Consider the following 21,604-nt stretch of genomic DNA (forward strand, 5'->3'; position numbering starts at 1 on the left):
CAATGGTGCAGCTGTAAAACTTTTTGAGGATCTGAGTGTCACGCCCTGGCCATAGAGAGGCTTTTATTCTCTATTTTGGTTAGGCCAGGGTGTGACTAGGGTGGGCATTCTAGTTTCTTTATTTCTATGTTTTCTATTTCTTTGTGTTTGGCCGGGTATGGTTCTCAATCAGAGGCAGCTGTCTATCGTTGTATCTGATTGAGAACCATACTTAGGTAGCTCTTTTTCCCACCTGTCTTTGTGGGAAGTTGACTATGTTTAGGGCACATAACCTTGAGCCTCACGGTTTGTTTTTGTCGTGTTTGTTGTTTTGTTCGGCGTCTTCTTTTTCCAAATAAAGAGAAAATGTTCGCTACCCACACTGCACCTCTTCTTTTAATGGCCGTGACACTGAGGGCCCGTGACAAATCTTTTCAGCCTTCTTAAAGGGGGAAGAGGCGTTGTCGTGCCCTCTTCACAACTGTGTGGGTGTGTGTGGACAATGATTATTCCTTAGTGATGTGGACACCAATGATCTTGAAGCTCTCGACCCGCTCCTCTACAGCCCCGTCGATGTGAATGGAGGTGTGCTTGGCCCTCCGTTTCCTGTAGTCCACGATATGCTCCTTTGTCTTGCTGACGTCGAGGGAGAGATTGTTGTCTTGGCAACACTGCCAGGTCTTTGACCTCCTCCCTATAGGCCGTCTCATCGTCGTCGGTGATCAGGCCTACCTACCACTGTCATGTCGTCAGCAAACTTAATGATGGTGTGGGAGTTGTGCCGGGCCTTAGAGTCGTGGGTGAACAGGAAGTACAGGAGAGGCTTAACCACGCGTCCCTGAGTTGCCCCCTGTGTTGAGGATCGGCGTGGCAGATGTATTTTTGCCTACCCTCGTGACCTGGGAGAGGCTCGTCAGGAAGTCCAGGATCCAGTTGCAGAGGGAGGTGTTCAGTCCCATGGTCCTGAGCTCAGTGATGAGCTTGGAGGGCACTATGGTGTTGATGGCTGATCTGTAGTCGATAAACAGCATTCTCACGTAGGTGTTCCTCTTGTCTAGGTGGGAAAGGGCAGTGTGGAGTGTAATGGAGATTGTGTCATCTGTGGATCTGAAGGCGGGAAGGGGGGGTGGGGGGTGGGGGGTTATGTGAATTTAAGTGGGTCCAGGTGGTCTGGGATAATGGTGTTGATGTGAGTCATGACCAGCCTTTCAATGCATTTCATGGTGATAATGTACATGTGTTATATATAATGGGTTTATATATAATGGTGTTATATAAAATGGTGGTATATATAATGGTGTTATATCGAATAGTGTTATATCTAATGGTGTTATATATAATGGTGGTATATATAATGGTGTTATATATAGTGGTGTTATATATAATGGTGTTATATATAATGGTGGTATATCTAGTGGTGTTATATATAATGGTGGTATATATAATGGTGTTATATATAATGGTGGTATATATAATGGTGTTATATATAATGGTGGTATATATAATGGTGGTATATATAATGGTGGTATATCTAGTGGTGTTATATATAATGGTGGTATATATAATGGTGGTATATCTAGTGGTGTTATATATAATGGTGGTATATATAATGGTGTTATATATAATGGTGGTATATATAATGGTGGTATATATAATGGTGGTATATCTAGTGGTGTTATATATAATGGTGTTATATATAATGGTGGTATGTCTAGTGGTGTTATATATAATGGTGGTATATCTAGTGGTGTTATATATATAATGGTGTTATATCTAGTGGTGTTATATATAATGGTGTTATATCTAGTGGTGTTATATATATAATGGTGTTATATCTAGTGGTGTTATATATAGTGGTGGTATATATAATGGTGTTATATCTAGTGGTGTTATATATATAATGGTGTTATATCTAGTGGTGTTATATATAGTGGTGTTATATATAATGGTGTTATATATAATGGTGTTATATATAATTGTGGTATATATAATGGTGTTATATCTAGTGGTGTTATATATAATGGTGTTATATCTAATGGTTTTATATCTAGTGGTGTTATATATAATGGTGTTATATATAATGGTGTTATATATAATGGTTTTATATCTAATGGTGTTATATATAATGGTGTTATATCTAGTGGTGGTATATATAATGGTGTTATATCTAGTGGTGTTATATATAATGGTGTTATATCTAATGGTTTTATATCTAGTGGTGTTATATATAATGGTGTTATATATAATGGTGTTATATATAATGGTGTTATATCTAATGGTTTTATATCTAGTGGTGTTATAGATAATGGTGTTATATATAATGGTGTTATATATAATGGTGTTATATTTAATGGTGTGATATCTAATGGTGTTATACACTGAGTGTTCAAAACATTAGGAACACCTTCCTAATATTGAGTGTCACCCCCGTTTGCCCTCAGAACAGCCTCAAGGTGTTGAAAGCGTGACACAGGGATGCTGGCCCATGTTGCCTCCTAATCTTCCCACTGTTGTGTCACGTTTGCCTGTATGTTCTTTGGGTGGAGGACCATTCTAGATACACACGGGAAACTGTTGAGCGTGAAAAACCCAGCAGCGTTGTAGTTCTTGACACAAACCAGTGCGCCTGGCACCTACTACCATACCCCATTCAAAGGCACTTACATCTTTTGCACATTCACCCTCTCTCTGAATGGCACACATGCACAATCCATGTCTCAATTGTCTCAAGGCTTAAAAATCCTTCTTTAACTTTTCTTCTCCTGTTCATCTGATTGATGGTGTTTTGATGAATACTGTGGGTTGTGAGATGTGGTCACCTGACTGAAGGCTTTGTTGTTGTGCTATCAGAAGAGACATTCATAGATCATTTATAGTGTTTCTCAGGAGTCAGGAGGACAGTAAAATGAGAGACACACTTCCTCTGAGTCACTCTGCCCATCTCAGACTCTACATCACTGTCTCTTACTCTCTAATTTCGTCTGTCCGCCTCTCTCTCTCTCTCTCTCTCTGTCTCTGTCTCTCTCTGTCTCTCTGTCTCTCTCTGTCTCTCTGTCTCTCTCTGTCTCTCTCTGTCTCTCTGTCTCTCTCTGTCTCTCTCTGTCTCTCTCTCTCTCTCTCTCTCTCTGTCTCTGTTACTCTCTCTCTCTGTCTCTCTGTCTCTCTCTCTCTGTCTCTGTTACTCTCTCTCTCTGTCTCTCTCTCGCTCTCTCTTTCTGTCTCCCCCTCTCTTCTCCTTTTCATTCTTAATCCATCCTTCTCTCTTTCCCTCTTCCAGAGTGTGATTCTCTCCCTCCCTCTTCCAGAGTGTGATTCTCTCCCTCCCTCTTCCATAGTGTGATTCTCTCCCTCCCTCTTCCAGAGTGTGATTCTCTCCCTCACTCTTTCGGAGTGTGATTCTCTCCCTCCCTCTTTCAGAGTGTGATTCTCTCCCTCCCTCTTCCAGAGTTTGATTCTCTCCCTCCCTCTTCCAGAGTTTGATTCTCTCCCTCCCTCTTTCAGAGTGTGATTCTCTCCCTCCCTCTTTCAGAGTGTGATTCTCTCCCTCCCTCTTCCAGAGTGTGATTCTCTCCCTCCCTCTTCCAGAGTGTGATTCTCTCCCTCCCTCTTTCAGAGTGTGATTCTCTCCCTCCCTCTTCCAGAGTGTGATTCTCTCCCTCACTCTTCCAGAGTGTGATTCTCTCCCTCCCTCTTCCAGAGTGTGATTCTCTCCCTCCCTCTTCCAGAGTGTGATTCTCTCCCTCCCTCTTCCAGAGTGTGATTCTCTCCCTCCCTCTTCCAGAGTGTGATTCTCTCCCTCCCTCCCTCTTCCAGAGTGTGATTCTCTCCCTCCCTCCCTCTTCCAGAGTGTGATTCTCTCCCTCCCTCCCTCTTCCAGAGTGTGATTCTCTCTCTCCCTCTTCCAGAGTGTGATTCTCTCTCTCCCTCTTCCAGAGTGTGATTCTCTCTCTCCCTCTTCCAGAGTGTGATTATCTCCCTCCCTCTTCCAGATTGTGATTCTCTCTCTCCCTCTTCCAGAGTGTGATTGGAGCTGTAATGAGTGTAAGGGTCCTCTGCATACTGACTGTCTGCAGTGTATGGAGGGACATGTTCTGCAGGACGGACTCTGCGTCCAGGGCTGCTCCCCAGGGTCCTACCAGGATGGAGAGAGATGCCTCAGTACGTGCCTGAATAGAATATGATCATTTCACGTTTTTATTCAATGTTTTGTCATTGAATGTTATAAGACGGTTATACCTTCTAACATATATTGTCTGTTTCTCTCTCTCATTTCTCGTCTCCCCCGTCTCTCTCTTATCTCTCTCTCTCTCCCCTTTTCTCTCGCTCTCTCTCTCGTCCCCCCCCTCTCTCTCTCGGTCTTTCTCTCGTTTCTCATCTTTCGTCTCTCCCTCTCGTCTATCTCTCTCATCTCTCTCGCTCTCTCTTTGTCTCTCTATCTGTCTGTGCCAGGTTGTGATGAGCAGTGTGAGGGATGCCAGGGTCCAGGGCAGTGTGGGCGGTGCCAGCCTCCCTATGCCACCCTGCAGGGTCTCTGTGTGTTGGAGTGTGGAAGGAACTACTTTCTGGACTCCTCTCTACAGCTTTGTACATGTAAGAAAAACAAATAGATGAATCCGGTTTCAGATCGGGGTATTTGGAAATAGCAACAGGATGGTTTTCTTTTTTCAATATCGTCAAAACAATTTTTCAATACGTTAGAATATTTGTTGCGACTACACACAATACCCTAATATGACATCACAATACCCCATAATGACAGAGCAAAAAACTGTTATTTAGAAGTAAAAAAAAATGAAAAAGAAAGATAATTATAAATGACAAAAAAAAACGTAATATCTGATTTACATAAGTTTTCAGACCCTTTACTCAGTACTTTGTTGAAGCACCTTTGGCAGCGATTACAGCCTCGAGTCTTCTTGGGTATGACGCTACAAGCTTGGCACACCTATATTTGGGGAGTTTCTCCCATTCTTCTCTACAGAGCTCATTCAGACTTGTCCCGAAGCCACTCCTGCGTTGTCTTGGCTGTGTGGTTAGGGTCGTTGTCCAGTTGTCTTCAGTCTGAGGTACTGAGCGCTTTGGAGCAGGTTCATCTTTCCCTCGATCCTGACTGGTTTCCCGGTCTCCCAGTCCCTGCCGCTGAAAAACACCCCCACAGCATGATGCTGCCACCATCATGCGTCACCGTAGGGATGGTGCCAGTTTTCCTCCAGACATGACGCTTGGCATTCAGGCCAAAGAGTTCCATCTTGGTTTCATCAGACCAGAGAATCTTGTTTCTCATGGTCTGAAAGTCTTTAGGTGCCTTTTGGCAAACTCCAAGGGGGATGTCATGTGCCTTTTACTGAGGAGTGGCCTCCGTCTGGCCACTCCATCATAAAGGCCTGATTGGTGGAGTGCTCCAGAGATGGTTGTCCTTCTGGAAGGTTCTCCCATCTCGACAGAGGAACTATGGAGCTCTGTCAGAGTGACCATCAAGTTCTTGGTCACCTCCCTAACCAAGGCCCTTCTCCCCCAACTGCTCAGTTTGGCCAGGCAGCCAGGTCTAGGAGTCTTGGTGGTTACAAACTTCTTTCATTTACGAATTTACCACAGGTGGACTCCAATCAAGTTGTAAAAACATCTTAAGGATGATCAATGGAAACAGGATGCATGTGAGCCCAATTTCAAGTCTCATACCAAAGAGTCTGAATACTTATTTAAATATGATATATCTGTTTTCTATAAAATTTGCAACCATTTCTAAAAACCTGTTTTCACTTTGTTATTATGAGCTATTGTGTGTAGATTGATGCATAATTTTTATTTAATCAATTTTAGAATAAGGCTGTAACGTAACAAAATGTGGAAAAAGTTAATTGGGTTTGAATACTTTCTGAATGCGCTGTATATTCAGCTTTATGATCTGGATTGCCTGTCTTTGCAATTTGTTTATTTTCATTTGTGTGCGTTAGCATATTTAGCTAGCAACCTCTGTTGAAATTCTCTAGTACTTTTGTTAGCATTCTGGAAATAGACACCCAATGTTATAATTTTGCGTGCTTTTAGCACCCCCTTGTGTACTACGCTGGTAGTATGATAAATCCCGGGATGAGAGAAGGACGGTATGATGACATGAAAATCTCCACCCTATTGAGTAGAAACACCTGAAATTCATATCCAAAATGTCTTATTTTTTAAATCAAAGGTTTCATCTACAAATTACAACCCACTGTTGAGACACGTAGTGCTGTTTGCATTCTCAAGCCCTTGACATATTCATCATCATCGATCTTACAGTATTAATCAACAGATTGTGTTATCCCCCTTGTTTCCCAGCATGCTCTGCTGACTGTGTGGAGTGTGAGGGGATGGGTCGTTGCACCGTTTGTAGACAGAACACCTACCTAAGAGACGGATACTGCACTCCGGACTGTGGACACGGTTTCTATGCTGATAAGAAGACCAGGACATGCCATGGTAAATCTTCACTACTGTTTCAGAGACTAGTATCAAGCCCTGGGGGACACCAGTAGAGAGAACATTAGAGGACCCAGTACCAAGCCCTGGGGGACACCAGTAGACAGAACAGCAGAGGACCTAGTACTGAGCCTTGGGGGACACCAGTAGAGAGAACAGCAGAGGACCTAGTACTGAGCCCTGGGGGACACCAGTAGAGAGAACAGCAGAGGACCTAGTATCAAGCCCTGGGGGACACCAGTAGAGAGAACATTAGAGGACCCAGTACCAAGCCCTGGGGGACACCAGTAGACAGAACAGCAGAGGACCTAGTACTGAGCCTTGGGGGACACCAGTAGAGAGAACAGCAGAGGACCCAGTACCAAGCCCTGGGGGACACCAGTAGAGAGAACATTAGAGGACCCAGTACCAAGCCCTGGGGGACACCAGTAGACAGAACAGCAGAGGACCTAGTACTGAGCCCTGGGGGACACCAGTAGAGAGAACAGCAGAGGACCTAGTATCAAGCCCTGGGGGACACCAATAGAGAGAACATTAGAGAACCTAGTACCAAGCCCTGGGGGACCCCAGTAGAGAGAACATTAGAGGACCCAGTACCAAGCCCTGGGGGAACCCAGTAAGGAGAGAACATTATAGGAGCCAGTACTGAGCCCTGGGGGACACCAGTAGAGAGAACATTAGAGGACCTAGTACTGAGCCCTGGTGGACACCAGTAGAGATAACATTAGAGGACACAGTACCAAGCCCTGGGGGACACCAGTAGAGAGAACATTAGAGGACCCAGTACCAAGCCCTGGGGGACACCAGTAGAGAGAACAGCAGAGGACCTAGTGCCGAGCCCTGGGGGACACCAGTAGAGAGAACAGCAGAGGACCTAGTACCGAGCTCTGGGGGACACCAGTGGAGAATCTAAAGGGGACTATGTCGCTCTCTCAGAAGCTTGGCTGGTGTGTAAAACCTGTGAATTCAGAGAAATAATAGCTGTGATGGGTCTGCACTCAAAAAGATGTTACATAAAACTTACCTCATTTTTAGATTTTAGATTTCTCTTCACTACATCAGGGACAGCGTACACAGACATTTCACTATCCCTGATGCAGGGATGCAGGGAAGCTTTATGCGACATCTTTCTGAGTGCGGACCCATCACACCTTTTGTTCGTCTGGACACCAGTAGAGAGACAGAACTTTGATCCATGCATTGGACACTTATCATTGGACACTCTTTCTCTCTCCCTCTCTCCTTCTCTCTCTCCCTCCCTCTCTCCCTCATGTTCTCTCTCTCTCCCTCTCTCTCTCTCCTTCTCTCTCTCTCTCCTTCCCTCTCTCCCTCTCTTACGCTCTCTCTCTCTCTCTCTCTCTCTCTCTCTCTCTCTCTCTCTCTCTCTCTCTCTCTCTCTCTCCCTCCCTCCCTCCCTTTCTCTCTCCCTCATGCTCTCTCTCTCTCTCTCTCTCTCTCTCTCTCTCTCTCTCTCTCTCTCTCTCTCTCTCTCTCTCTCTCTCTCTCCCTCCCTCCCTTTCTCTCTCCCTCATGCTCACTCTCTCTCTCCCTCTCTCTCTCTCTCTTACGCTCTCTCTCTCACCCTCTCTTACGCTCTCTCTCTCCTTCTCTCTCTCTCTCCTTCCCTCTCTCCCTCCCTTTCTTTCTCCCTCTCTCTCTCTTTCCCTCCCACTCTATCTATCTCTCTGTCTCCCTCCCTCTCTCTCTCTCTCTCTCTCTCTCTTTCTCTCTCTCACTTCTTCCCTCCCTCCAGCTAACAGCCAGGCCCCAACCCTGCATATCAGTGGATCTCTGTTGGTGCCCATTGGGGGAACCACACCCCTGTTCACCAGCCTAATCTCTGCTCAGGACCAAGACAGGTTAAACTCTCCTTTAACACTCTTTCTGTTTTTAACCTTCATTTAACCAGAATAATCTTTTGAGGTTGAGAACCTCTTCCTTTTCTTTTCAACAGAGATCTGTCTCACTCTGTAAATTGTTTTGCAATATTGTTTGGTTGGTAAAGTTTGGTTTCGATGTTGACCTGCCAGCCCTCCAGAGAGCCTGGTGTTCCAGCTGCTGCAGCCCCCCACTACAGGCTGTTTGGTTGTCCTGGAGGAGGGCAGGGAGACAGAGTTGGCCCGGGACGACACCTTCTCCTGGGCCCAGCTACAGAGCGGACAGGTCCGCTTCACACATGACAAGGACAAGGCCAGGTGAGTGTACTGTACAGACAGAGAATTAAAGGAATCTCTCTCTCTCTCTTTCTCTCTCTCTCTCTCTGTCTCTCTCTGTCTCTCTCTGTCTCTCTCTGTCTCTCTCTGTATCTCTCTGTCTCTCTCTGTCTCTCTCTCTCTCTCTCTCTCTCTCTCTCTCTGAGTGTGTGTAATGTTGTTGTATTGTTCCAGGAGTGGACAGTTCTCCCTGCGTGTGTCTGACCCTCAGCTCTTCTCCCGACCAGAGATGATTCAGATACAGGCAGTGTCCATGCAGGTACCATTTAAGCTTGGACCCCTCAACCTCCTCTAGAATCTGTATTTATTGTGAATAGTAAGAGCAGAGCAGATATTTCCAATGAACAGAAGGTCTCCTCTCTCTAAAGGGGAACTGAGGACAGTAGAATTGTAGCATGCAAGGCTCGTTCTGCCACCCTGCTCCTCAATACACTCTTTAAAGAACACAGCACCAAACCAGGAAGCAAAGAAAAATATATTTACATATTCGTATGGTGGATCCTTGAGGGGACTGGGAAGGGGTGCTGACAACTCTCGCCCTGTTCATAAACACAGAGAAAGGTTAGCCTGTCTCTCCTCGCGTGTATCAAAAGGGGTTTTCTAAGTGCTTGTGGGGGGCCTAGCTTAGCGTGCTCGCATGTTGGCAACCGTAGTCACTTATATATCAGCTGTGTCCAATGGGGTTGTTTTCCCCTGAGCTCTGCTCTGCAGTGAGGCACGACTCCCCAGACACAACAGAGTCAATAGAGAGAGAGAGAGAGAGAGAGTTGTCTGCCTGACTGGAAGAGATAAAGAGCAGCCTTTGCCTGCCAAAACCTAGGGGCCCGTTGAGCCCTCTCTATAAATTTAGAGGCCCGCTGAACCTTCTCTATAAACCCAGGGGCCCGCTGAGCCCTCTCTATAAACCTAGGGGCCCGCTGAGCCCTCTCTATAAACCCAGGGGCCCGCTGAGCCCTCTCTATAAACCTAGGGGCCCGCTGAGCCCTCTCTATTAACCTTGGGACCCCTGAGCCCTCTCTATAAATCTAGGGGCCCCCTGAGCCCTCTCTATAAACCTAGGGGCCCGCTGAGCCCTCTCTATTAACCTAGGGGCCCGCTGAGCCCTCTCTATTAACCTAGGGGCCCGCTGAGCCCTCTCTATAAACCTAGGGGCCCGCTGAGCCCTCTCTATAAACCTAGGGGCCCGCTGAGCCCTCTCTATAAACCTAGGGGCCCGCTGAGCCCTCTCTATAAACCTAGGGGCCCGCTGAGCCCTCTCTATAAACCTAGGGGCCCGCTGAGCCCTCTCTATTAACCTAGGGGCCCGCTGAGCCCTCTCTATAAACCTAGGGGCCCGCTGAGCCCTCTCTATAAACCTAGGGGCCCGCTGAGCCCTCTCTATAAACCTAGGGGCCCGCTGAGCCCTCTCTATAAACCTAGGGGCCCGCTGAGCCCTCTCTATAAACCTAGGGGCCCGCTGAGCCCTCTCTATAAACCTAGGGGCCTGCTGAACCCTCTCTATAAACCTAGGGGCCTGCTGAGCCCTCTCTATTAACCTAGGGGCCCGCTGAGCCCTCTCTATTAACCTAGGGGCCCGCTGAGCCCTCTCTAGTATGGACCTGCACAGAACAGTGCTCTAGATACAACAATGAACAATGATTTAGTATGGACCTGTACAGAACTGCGCTCCAGGGACAACAATGAACAGTGATTTAGTATGGACCTGCACAGAACAGAGCTTCAGGGACAACAATGTAGCCTTTTGGAAAGTTGGACAATAGGGCTCTGCAGGGAGAACAAGGTACTTGATTTAGCGTGGTCACAGTACACAGGGACCACAATATGTAACTATTTAGCGTGGTCACAGAGTAGCACAGGAAATGTCGTCTACTTGATTTACGGGGGCACAGCATTGTACAGAACATGTCTCTGAATGGGGAGAACAATGTACTAGATTTAGTGGGGAGCAGAGTAGGACGCTACACCTCTGCAGGGGAGGTGTAGAAGCTGTTCAGGAGCCTGTTGGTGTCAGATTATTCCGGGTCTTCCTCTCACACCGCCTGATAAAGAGGTCATGGATGGCATGGAGCTCGGCCCCGGTGATATACTGGGCTGTCCACACCACCCTTTGTAGCGGCAAGGCGATCGAAGGCGGTGCTGTTGCCGTACCAGGCGGTGATGCAGCCAGTCAAGATGCTCTCAAGGGTGCCGCTGTAGAACTTTTTGAGGATCTGAGGACCCATGACAAACCTTTTCAACGTCCTGAAGGGGACGAAGCGCCGTCGCAGTTCTTCATGACAGTGCAAGCGTGAGTGGACCATTTGAAGTTTTGGACACCGATGAACGTGAAGCTCTCGACCCGCTCCACTGCAGCCCCGTCGATGTGGATGAGGACGTGCTCGCAGTTACCCTCCTTTGGTCTTACTGACGTTGAGGGAGAGGTTGTTGTCCCGGCAACACACTTCCAGCTCACCGACCTCCTTCCTGTCGGCTGCCTCGTCGTCGCCGGTGAATCAGACATACCACCGTCGTGTCGTCAGCGAACTTGATGACGGTGTTGGAGTCGTGTGTTGGAGTCGTGTGTTGGAGTCGTGTGTTGGAGTCGTGTGTTGGAGTCGTGTGTGGCCACGCAGAGCCGTCCCTCCCTCTGCTAGACAGTTAAAAGGTTTCCGTTGTTTCAGAATGCTGTATCTAGTAGTCGTGGCCATTCCATTTCCTGGTCTAATTGGGGCATAGAAGTTGAGTCAGATAAAGATAGATCTGACCTCTCTACCTCAATTCTTCTGTCGAAATGTGTCGATCATTTTATCGTCTCTTATTTTTGTTTCGTTGTTATTAATTTCTTAACTATTATTTTTCATTGCCCTCCTATCCATTTTCAAGCGTCAACATCAAGTTGAGTGAAAAAAAAGTGTGGTGTTACAACTCTTACAATAACCAAGCTGTTGTTAAGACCCTCCTCTCTGCCGTACAGGCTCCGAAGATTCTTACCCTCAATCCTTTGCTGGTGGACGGAGGAAAGACATCGGTCATCTCCAAGACCGTGCTTCAGATCGACGACCCAGACAACCCTCAGGTGTGTGTGTGTGTGTGTGTGTGTGTGTGTGTGTGTGTGTGTGTGTGTGTGTGTGTGTGTGTGTGTGTGTGTGTGTGTGTGTGTGTGTGTGTGTGTGTGTGTGTGTGTGTGTGTGTGTGTGTGTGTGTGTGTGTGTGTGTGTGTGTGTGTGTGTTTTTATATCTAAACATCCTCTAAATATGTCCTCCTCTCAGGACGTCCTGGTCATGGTTCTGGACCCGCCCCAACATGGCCTTCTGACCCGTCTCCACGGCGACTGGGCGCTAAGCCAATTCAAGATGGAGGAGTTGTCACGGGAACAGGTGCAGTACGTCCACGACGGGTCGCTGGGGAAACGGGACAGGATGCTGCTACAGGTCAACGATGGACACAGCTACCAGAACATTCTACTGCAGATCAACATCACTCAGAAGGTGAGAGAGAGAGAGAGAGAGAGAGAGAGAGAGAGAGAGAGAGAGAGAGAGAGAGAGAGAGAGAGAGAGAGAGAGCGCGAGCCTGACAGCCCTAGCTAGACTCTGAAGTCAAATAGATCTACTGATTGCTGAGTGACCTGGTGCTCCTGACACTCTAACCAAGGAGGGCCTACCTGCCGCCCCTACACTCTAACCACTAGGTTCTGCCAGACCTGGGCCCTGACAGTACATCTCAGTAAGACCAAACTAATGGCGTTCCAAAAAAGGCCATCGCCACGCCTACACTCTAACCACTAGACTACCTGCCGCCCCTACACTCTAACCACTAAGCTATCTGCCACCCCTACACTCTAACCACTAGGCTATCTGCCACCCCAACACTCTAACCACTAGGCTAACTGCCCCCCCCCCCCTACACTCTAACCACTAGGCTACCTGCCGCCCCTACACTCTAACCACTAGGCTACCTGCCGCCCCTACACTCTAACCACTAGAATACCTGCCGCCCCTACACTCTAACCACTAGGCTACCTGCCGCCCCTACACTCTAACCACTAGGCTACCTGCCGCCCCTACACTCTAACCACTAGGCTAACTGCCCCCCCCCCCCTACACTCTAACCACTAGGCTACCTGCCGCCCCTACACTCTAACCACTAGGCTACCTGCCACCCCAACACTCTAACCACTAGGCTACCTGCCACCCCTACACTCTAACCACTAGGCTACCTGCCGCCCCTACACTCTAACCACTAGGCTACCTGCCGCCCCTACACTCTAACCACTAGACTACCTGCCGCCCCTCCACTCTAACCACTAGGCTAACTGCCGCCCCTACAATCTAACCACTAGGCTACCTGCCGCCCCTACGCTCTAACCACTAGGCTACCTGCCGCCCCTCCACTCTAACCACTAGACTACCTGCCGCCCCTACACTCTAACCACTAGACTACCTGCCGCCCCTCCACTCTAACCACTAGGCTAACTGCCGCCCCTACAATCTAACCACTAGACTATCTGCCGCCCCTACCCTCTAACCACTAGGCTACCTGCCACCCCTACACTCTAACCACTAGACTACCTGCCGCCCCTCCACTCTAACCACTAGGCTAACTGCCGCCCCTACAATCTAACCACTAGGCTACCTGCCGCCCCTACACTCTAACCACTAGGCTACCTGCCGCCCCTACGCTCTAACCACTAGACTATCTGCCGCCCCTACCCTCTAACCACTAGGCTACCTGCCACCCCTCCACTCTAACCACTAGGCTAACTGCCGCCCCTACAATCTAACCACTAGGCTACCTGCCGCCCCTACGCTCTAACCACTAGGCTACCTGCCGCCCCTACACTCTAACCACTAGACTACCTGCCGCCCCTCCACTCTAACCACTAGGCTAACTGCCGCCCCTACAATCTAACCACTAGGCTACCTGCCGCCCCTACGCTCTAACCACTAGGCTACCTGCCGCCCCTACACTCTAACCACTAGACTACCTGCCGCCCCTACACTCTAACCACTAGACTACCTGCCGCCCCTCCACTCTAACCACTAGGCTAACTGCCGCCCCTACAATCTAACCACTAGGCTACCTGCCGCCCCTACACTCTAACCACTAGGCTATCTGCCGCCCCTACCCTCTAACCACTAGGCTACCTGCCACCCCTACACTCTAACCACTAGGCTACCTGCCGCCCCTACACTCTAACCACTAGGCTACCTGCCGCCCCTACACTCTAACCACTAGACTACCTGCCGCCCCTACACTCTAACCACTAGGCTACCTGCCGCCCCTACACTCTAACCACTAGGCTACCTGCCGCCCCTACACTCTAACAACTAGACTACCTGCCGCCCCTACACTCTAACCACTAGGCTACCAGCCGCCCCTACGCTCTAACCACTAGGCTACCTGCCGCCCCTACGCTCTAACCACTAGGCTACCAGCCGCCCCTACGCTCTAACCACTAGGCTACCTGCCGCCCCTACGCTCTAACCACTAGGCTACCTGCCACCCCTACACTCTAACCACTAGTCTACCTGCCGCCCCTACACTCTAACCACTAGGCTACCTGCCGCCCCTACACTCTAACCACTAGTCTACCTGCCGCCCCTACACTCTAACCACTAGGCTACCTGCCGCCCCTACACTCTAACCACTAGGCTACCTGCCGCCCCTACACTCTAACCACTAGGCTACCTGCCGCCCCTACACTCTAACCACTAGGCTACCTGCCGCCCCTACACTCTAACCACTAGGCTACCTGCCGCCCCTACACTCTAACCACTAGGCTACCTGCCGCCCCTACACTCTAACCACTAGGCTACCTGCCGTCCCTACACTCTAACCACTAGGCTACCTGCCGCCCCTACACTCTAACCACTAGGCTACCTGCCGTCCCTACACTCTAACCACTAGGCTACCTGCCGCCCCTACACTCTAACCACTAGTCTACCTGCCGCCCCTACACTCTAACCACTAGGCTACCCTACCGTCCCTACATTCTAACCACTAGGCTACTTGCTCTAACCACTAGGCTACCTGCCACCCCAACACTCTAACCACTAGTCTACCTGCCGCCCCTACACTCTAACCACTAGGCTACCTGCCGCCCCTACACTCTAACCACTAGGCTACCCTACCGTCCCTACATTCTAACCACTAGGCTACCTGCTCTAACCACTAGGCTACCTGCCACCCCTACACTCTAACCACTAGGCTACCTGCTCTAACCACTAGGCTACCTGCCGCCCCTACACTCTAAACACTAGGCTACCTGCCGCCCCTACACTCTAACCACTAGGCTACCTGCCGCCCCTACACTCTAACCACTAGGCTACCTGCCGCCCCAACACTCTAACCACTAGTCTACCTGCCGCCCCTACACTCTAACCACTAGGCTACCTGCCACCCCTACACTCTAACCACTAGGCTACCTGCCGCCCCTACACTCTAACCACTAGGCTACCTGCCGCCCCAACACTCTAACCACTAGTCTACCTGCCGCCCCTACACTCTAACCACTAGGCTGCCTGCCGCCCCTACACTCTAACCACTAGGCTACCTGCCGCCCCTACACTCTAACCACTAGGCTACCCTACCGTCCCTACATTCTAACCACTAGGCTACCTGCTCTAACCACTAGGCTAACTGCCACCCCTACACTCTAACCACTAGGCTACCTGCCGCCCCTACACTCTAACCACTAGGCTACCTGCCGCCCCTACACTCTAAACACTAGGCTACCTGCCGCCCCTACACTCTAACCACTAGGCTACCTGCCGCCCCTACACTCTAACCACTAGGCTACCTGCCGCCCCAACACTCTAACCACTAGTCTACCTGCCGCCCCTACACTCTAACCACTAGGCTACCTGCCGCCCCTACACTCTAACCACTAGGCTACCTGCCGCCCCTACACTCTAACCACTAGGCTACCTGCCGCCCCAACACTCTAACCACTAGTCTACCTGCCGCCCCTACACTCTAACCACTAGGCTGCCTGCCGCCCCTACACTCTAACCACTAGGCTACCTGCCGCCCCTACATTCTAACCACTAGGCTACCTGCCGCCCCTACACTCTAACCACTAGGCTACCTGCCGCCCCTACACTCTAACCACTAGTCTACCTGCCGCCCCTACACTCTAACCACTAGGCTACCTGCCGCCCCTACACTCTAACCACTAGGCTACCAGCTCTAACCACTAGGCTACCTGCTCTAACCACTAGGCTACCTGCCTCCCCTACACTCTAACCACTAGGCTACCTGCCGCCCCTACGCTCTAACCACTAGGCTACCTGCCGCCCCAGCCTTACCCACCTGCCTGCCCGCTGGCCTGTCTGCCTGTTCTCAGGCTCACTGGGGCACACGCTCCACGCTCACAAACAAACCAACTAACTCTCCACGCTCTGTTTAGTTTTCCTCCTGCATGTCTTTTCCTCCTTCCTGTCCTTCCTGTCTTCCTCCTTCCTGTCTTCTACGTCTTTGTCTTCAACTCTTGTTTCTTTCTTATTTCACCTTATCATGGGGCGGCAGCATGGAGGAGGAGGTGTGATGGTGTGGGGTTGCTTTGCTGGTGACACCGTCGTGATTTATTTAGAATTCAAGGCACACTTAACATGGCTACCACAGCATGGCTACCACAGCATGGCTACCACAGCATGGCTACCACAGCATGGCTACCACAGCATGGCTACCACAGCATGGCTACCACAGCATGGCTACCACAGCATGGCTACCACAGCATATGGGGAGGCAGGTAGCCTAGTGGTTAGAGTGTTAGACTAGTAACCGAAAGGTTGCAAGTTCAAATCCCCGAGCTGACAAGGTACAAATCTGTCGTTCTGCCCCAGGCAGGCAGTTAACCCCACTGTTCCTAGGCCGTCATTGTAAATAAGAATTTGTTCTTAACTGACTTGCCTAGTTAAATAAAGGTAAAATATATAAATCTTCTTTCCCTTCTCCTCTGCATATCCCAAATGATTTTTCCCTCTGCTGTCTTCTCCATTCCTTTCCCCTAATTGTATCCCTCCCTCCCCTCCTCCTCCTACTCTACCTCTCCTCCGCAGACATCCCCTCCAAGTTAAGTGGTCCAGGCCTTTCCACGCTCTACAAGCACTTTATATGGCAGGCAGGAAACTCTCTTTCTCTCTCTCTGTCTCTCTCTCTCTCTCATATTATAATTTTGGATCCATCTTCTAGCGTGAATTTGTTTAATGATGAAGTGTCACTTCATGATAAAAAAAAAAAAGAATCCTCTAAAGATGACCCAGTAAAGGTATAACCCTGTTTAAAGGTATAACCCTGTCTAAAGGTATAACCCTGTCTAAAGGTATTACCCTGTCTAAAGGTATTACCCTGTCTAAAGGTATAACCCTGTCTAAAGGTATTACCCTGTCTAAAGGTATTACCCTGTCTAAAGGTATAACCCTGTCTAAAGGTATTACCCTGTCTAAAGGTATTACCCTGTCTAAAGGTATTACCCTGTCTAAAGGTATTACCCTGTCTAAAGGTATTACCCTGTCTAAAGGTATAACCCTGTCTAAAGGTATAACCCTGTCTAAAGGTATTACCCTGTCTAAAGGTATAACCCTGTCTAAAGGTATTACCCTGTCTAAAGGTATAACCCTGTCTAAAGGTATTACCCTGTCTAAAGGTATTACCCTGTCTAAAGGTATTACCCTGTCTAAAGGTATTACCCTGTCTAAAGGTATAACCCTGTCTAAAGGTATTACCCTGTCTAAAGGTATTACCCTGTCTAAAGGTATAACCCTGTCTAAAGGTATTACCCTGTCTAAAGGTATTACCCTGTCTAAAGGTATTACCCTGTCTAAAGGTATAACCCTGTCTAAAGGTATAACCCTGTCTAAAGGTATTACCCTGTCTAAAGGTATAACCCTGTCCTGTCTAAAGGTATTACCCTGTCTAAAGGTATTACCCTGTCTAAAGGTATAACCCTGTCCTGTCTAAAGGTATTACCCTGTCTAAAGGTATAACCCTGTCTAAAGGTATTACCCTGTCTAAAGGTATTACCCTGTCTAAAGGTATTACCCTGTCTAAAGGTATAACCCTGTCTAAAGGTATTACCCTGTCCTGTCTAAAGGTATTACCCTGTCCTGTCTAAAGGTATAACCCTGTCTAAAGGTATTACCCTGTCTAAAGGTATTACCCTGTCTAAAGGTATTACCCTGTCTAAAGGTATAACCCTGTCTAAAGGTATTACCCTGTCTAAAGGTATAACCCTGTTTAAAGGTATAACCCTGTCTAAAGGTATAACCCTGTCTAAAGGTATTACCCTGTCTAAAGGTATTACCCTGTCTAAAGGTATTACCCTGTCTAAAGGTATAACCCTGTCTAAAGGTATTACCCTGTCTAAAGGTATTACCCTGTCTAAAGGTATAACCCTGTCTAAAGGTATTACCCTGTCTAAAGGTATTACCCTGTCTAAAGGTATAACCCTGTCTAAATGTATAACCCTGTCTAAAGGTATTACCCTGTCTAAAGGTATTACCCTGTCTAAAGGTATAACCATGTCTAAAGGTATTACCCTGTCTAAAGGTATTATCCTGTCTAAAGGTATTACCCTGTCTAAAGGTATTACCCTGTCTAAAGGTATAACCCTGTCTAAAGGTATTACCCTGTCTAAAGGTATTACCCTGTCTAAAGGTATTACCCTGTCTAAAGGTATAACCCTGTCTAAAGGTATTACCCTGTCTAAAGGTATTACCCTGTCTAAAGGTATAACCCTGTCTAAAGGTATTACCCTGTCTAAAGGTATTACCCTGTCTAAAGGTATTACCCTGTCTAAAGGTATAACCCTGTCTAAAGGTATAACCCTGTCTAAAGGTATTACCCTGTCTAAAGGTATAACCCTGTCCTGTCTAAAGGTATAACCCTGTCTAAAGGTATTACCCTGTCTAAAGGTATTACCCTGTCTAAAGGTATAACCCTGTCCTGTCTAAAGGTATTACCCTGTCTAAAGGTATAACCCTGTCTAAAGGTATTACCCTGTCTAAAGGTATTACCCTGTCTAAAGGTATTACCCTGTCTAAAGGTATAACCCTGTCTAAAGGTATAACCCTGTCTAAAGGTATTACCCTGTCCTGTCTAAAGGTATAACCCTGTCTAAAGGTATAACCCTGTCTAAAGGTATTACCCTGTCTAAAGGTATTACCCTGTCTAAAGGTATTATCCTGTCTAAAGGTATTACCCTGTCCTGTCTAAAGGTATAACCCTGTCTAAAGGTATAACCTTGTCTAAAGGTATAACCCTGTCTAAAGGTATAACCCTGTCCTGTCTAAAGGTATAACCCTGTCTAAAGGTATAACACTGTCTAAAGGTATAACCCTGTCTAAAGGTATAACCCTGTCTAAAGTTTTAACCCTGTCTAAAGGTATTACCCTGTCTAAAGGTATAACCCTGTCTAAAGGTATAACCCTGTCTAAAGGTATAACCCTGTCTAAAGGTATAACCCTGTCCTGTCTAAAGGTATAACCCTGTCTAAAGGTATTACCCTGTCCTGTCTAAAGGTATTACCCTGTCCTGTCTAAAGGTATAACCCTGTCTAAAGGTATAACCCTGTCCTGTCTAAAGGTATAACCCTGTCTAAAGGTATAACCCTGTCTATAGGTATAACCCTGTCTAAAGGTATTACCCTGTCCTGTCTAAAGGTATTACCCTGTCTAAAGGTATAACCCTGTCTAAAGGTATAACCCTGTCTAAAGGTATTACCCTGTCTAAAGGTATAACCCTGTCTAAAGGTATTACCCTGTCTAAAGGTATTACCCTGTCTAAAGGTATTACCCTGTCTAAAGGTATTACCCTGTCTAAAGGTATAACCCTGTCTAAAGGTATTACCCTGTCTAAAGGTATTACCCTGTCTAAAGGTATTACCCTGTCTAAAGGTATTACCCTGTCTAAAGGTATAACCCTGTCTAAAGGTATTACCCTGTCTAAAGGTATTACCCTGTCCTGTCTAAAGGTATAACCCTGTCTAAAGGTATAACCCTGTCTAAAGGTATTACCCTGTCCTGTCTAAAGGTATAACCCTGTCTAAATGTATAACCCTGTCTAAAGGTATTACCCTGTCTAAAGGTATTACCCTGTCCTGTCTAAAGGTATAACCCTGTCTAAAGGTATTACCCTGTCCTGTCTAAAGGTATTACCCTGTCCTGTCTAAAGGTATAACCCTGTCTAAAGGTATAACCCTGTCCTGTCTAAAGGTATAACCCTGTCTAAAGGTATAACCCTGTCTAAAGGTATAACCCTGTCTAAAGGTATAACCCTGTCTATAGGTATAACCCTGTCTAAAGGTATTATCCTGTCTAAAGGTATTACCCTGTCTAAAGGTATTACCCTGTCTAAAGGTATAACCCTGTCTAAAGGTATTACCCTGTCTAAAGGTATTACCCTGTCTAAAGGTATTACCCTGTCTAAAGGTATAACCCTGTCTAAAGGTATTACCCTGTCTAAAGGTATTACCCTGTCTAAAGGTATAACCCTGTCTAAAGGTATTACCCTGTCTAAAGGTATTACCCTGTCTAAAGGTATTACCCTGTCTAAAGGTATAACCCTGTCTAAAGGTATAACCCTGTCTAAAGGTATTACCCTGTCTAAAGGTATAACCCTGTCCTGTCTAAAGGTATAACCCTGTCTAAAGGTATTACCCTGTCTAAAGGTATTACCCTGTCTAAAGGTATAACCCTGTCCTGTCTAAAGGTATTACCCTGTCTAAAGGTATAACCCTGTCTAAAGGTATTACCCTGTCTAAAGGTATTACCCTGTCTAAAGGTATTACCCTGTCTAAAGGTATAACCCTGTCTAAAGGTATAACCCTGTCTAAAGGTATTACCCTGTCCTGTCTAAAGGTATAACCCTGTCTAAAGGTATAACCCTGTCTAAAGGTATTACCCTGTCTAAAGGTATTACCCTGTCTAAAGGTATTATCCTGTCTAAAGGTATTACCCTGTCCTGTCTAAAGGTATAACCCTGTCTAAAGGTATAACCTTGTCTAAAGGTATAACCCTGTCTAAAGGTATAACCCTGTCCTGTCTAAAGGTATAACCCTGTCTAAAGGTATAACCCTGTCTAAAGGTATAACCCTGTCTAAAGGTATAACCCTGTCTAAAGTTTTAACCCTGTCTAAAGGTATTACCCTGTCTAAAGGTATAACCCTGTCTAAAGGTATAACCCTGTCTAAAGGTATAACCCTGTCTAAAGGTATAACCCTGTCCTGTCTAAAGGTATAACCCTGTCTAAAGGTATTACCCTGTCCTGTCTAAAGGTATTACCCTGTCCTGTCTAAAGGTATAACCCTGTCTAAAGGTATAACCCTGTCCTGTCTAAAGGTATAACCCTGTCTAAAGGTATAACCCTGTCTATAGGTATAACCCTGTCTAAAGGTATTACCCTGTCCTGTCTAAAGGTATTACCCTGTCTAAAGGTATAACCCTGTCTAAAGGTATAACCCTGTCTAAAGGTATTACCCTGTCTAAAGGTATAACCCTGTCTAAAGGTATTACCCTGTCTAAAGGTATTACCCTGTCTAAAGGTATTACCCTGTCTAAAGGTATTACCCTGTCTAAAGGTATAACCCTGTCTAAAGGTATTACCCTGTCTAAAGGTATTACCCTGTCTAAAGGTATTACCCTGTCTAAAGGTATTACCCTGTCTAAAGGTATAACCCTGTCTAAAGGTATTACCCTGTCTAAAGGTATTACCCTGTCCTGTCTAAAGGTATAACCCTGTCTAAAGGTATAACCCTGTCTAAAGGTATTACCCTGTCCTGTCTAAAGGTATAACCCTGTCTAAAGGTATAACCCTGTCTAAAGGTATTACCCTGTCCTGTCTAAAGGTATAACCCTGTCTAAAGGTATTACCCTGTCCTGTCTAAAGGTATTACCCTGTCCTGTCTAAAGGTATAACCCTGTCTAAAGGTATAACCCTGTCCTGTCTAAAGGTATAACCCTGTCTAAAGGTATAA

The 21,604-nt window shown here is 47.2% G+C and overlaps 1 protein-coding gene across 1 annotated transcript in view; it reads left to right on the top strand.

The window, feature by feature from the left end:
• The window catches only part of LOC139575377 (extracellular matrix organizing protein FRAS1-like), a 370,048-nt gene that overhangs the window by 211,019 nt on the left and 137,425 nt on the right, over window positions 1-21,604 (top strand). The window contains exons 23-30 of the mRNA XM_071400291.1: window positions 3,997-4,137; window positions 4,429-4,569; window positions 6,298-6,438; window positions 8,192-8,297; window positions 8,469-8,633; window positions 8,826-8,910; window positions 11,605-11,706; window positions 11,901-12,119. Of these exons, the coding sequence (XP_071256392.1) occupies window positions 3,997-4,137; window positions 4,429-4,569; window positions 6,298-6,438; window positions 8,192-8,297; window positions 8,469-8,633; window positions 8,826-8,910; window positions 11,605-11,706; window positions 11,901-12,119 (1,100 nt within the window). The remainder of the gene's footprint in view (window positions 1-3,996; window positions 4,138-4,428; window positions 4,570-6,297; window positions 6,439-8,191; window positions 8,298-8,468; window positions 8,634-8,825; window positions 8,911-11,604; window positions 11,707-11,900; window positions 12,120-21,604) is intronic.

Source organism: Salvelinus alpinus, chromosome 5 (assembly GCF_045679555.1).
Source record: "Salvelinus alpinus chromosome 5, SLU_Salpinus.1, whole genome shotgun sequence".
Classification (NCBI taxonomy): Eukaryota; Metazoa; Chordata; class Actinopteri; order Salmoniformes; family Salmonidae; genus Salvelinus; species Salvelinus alpinus.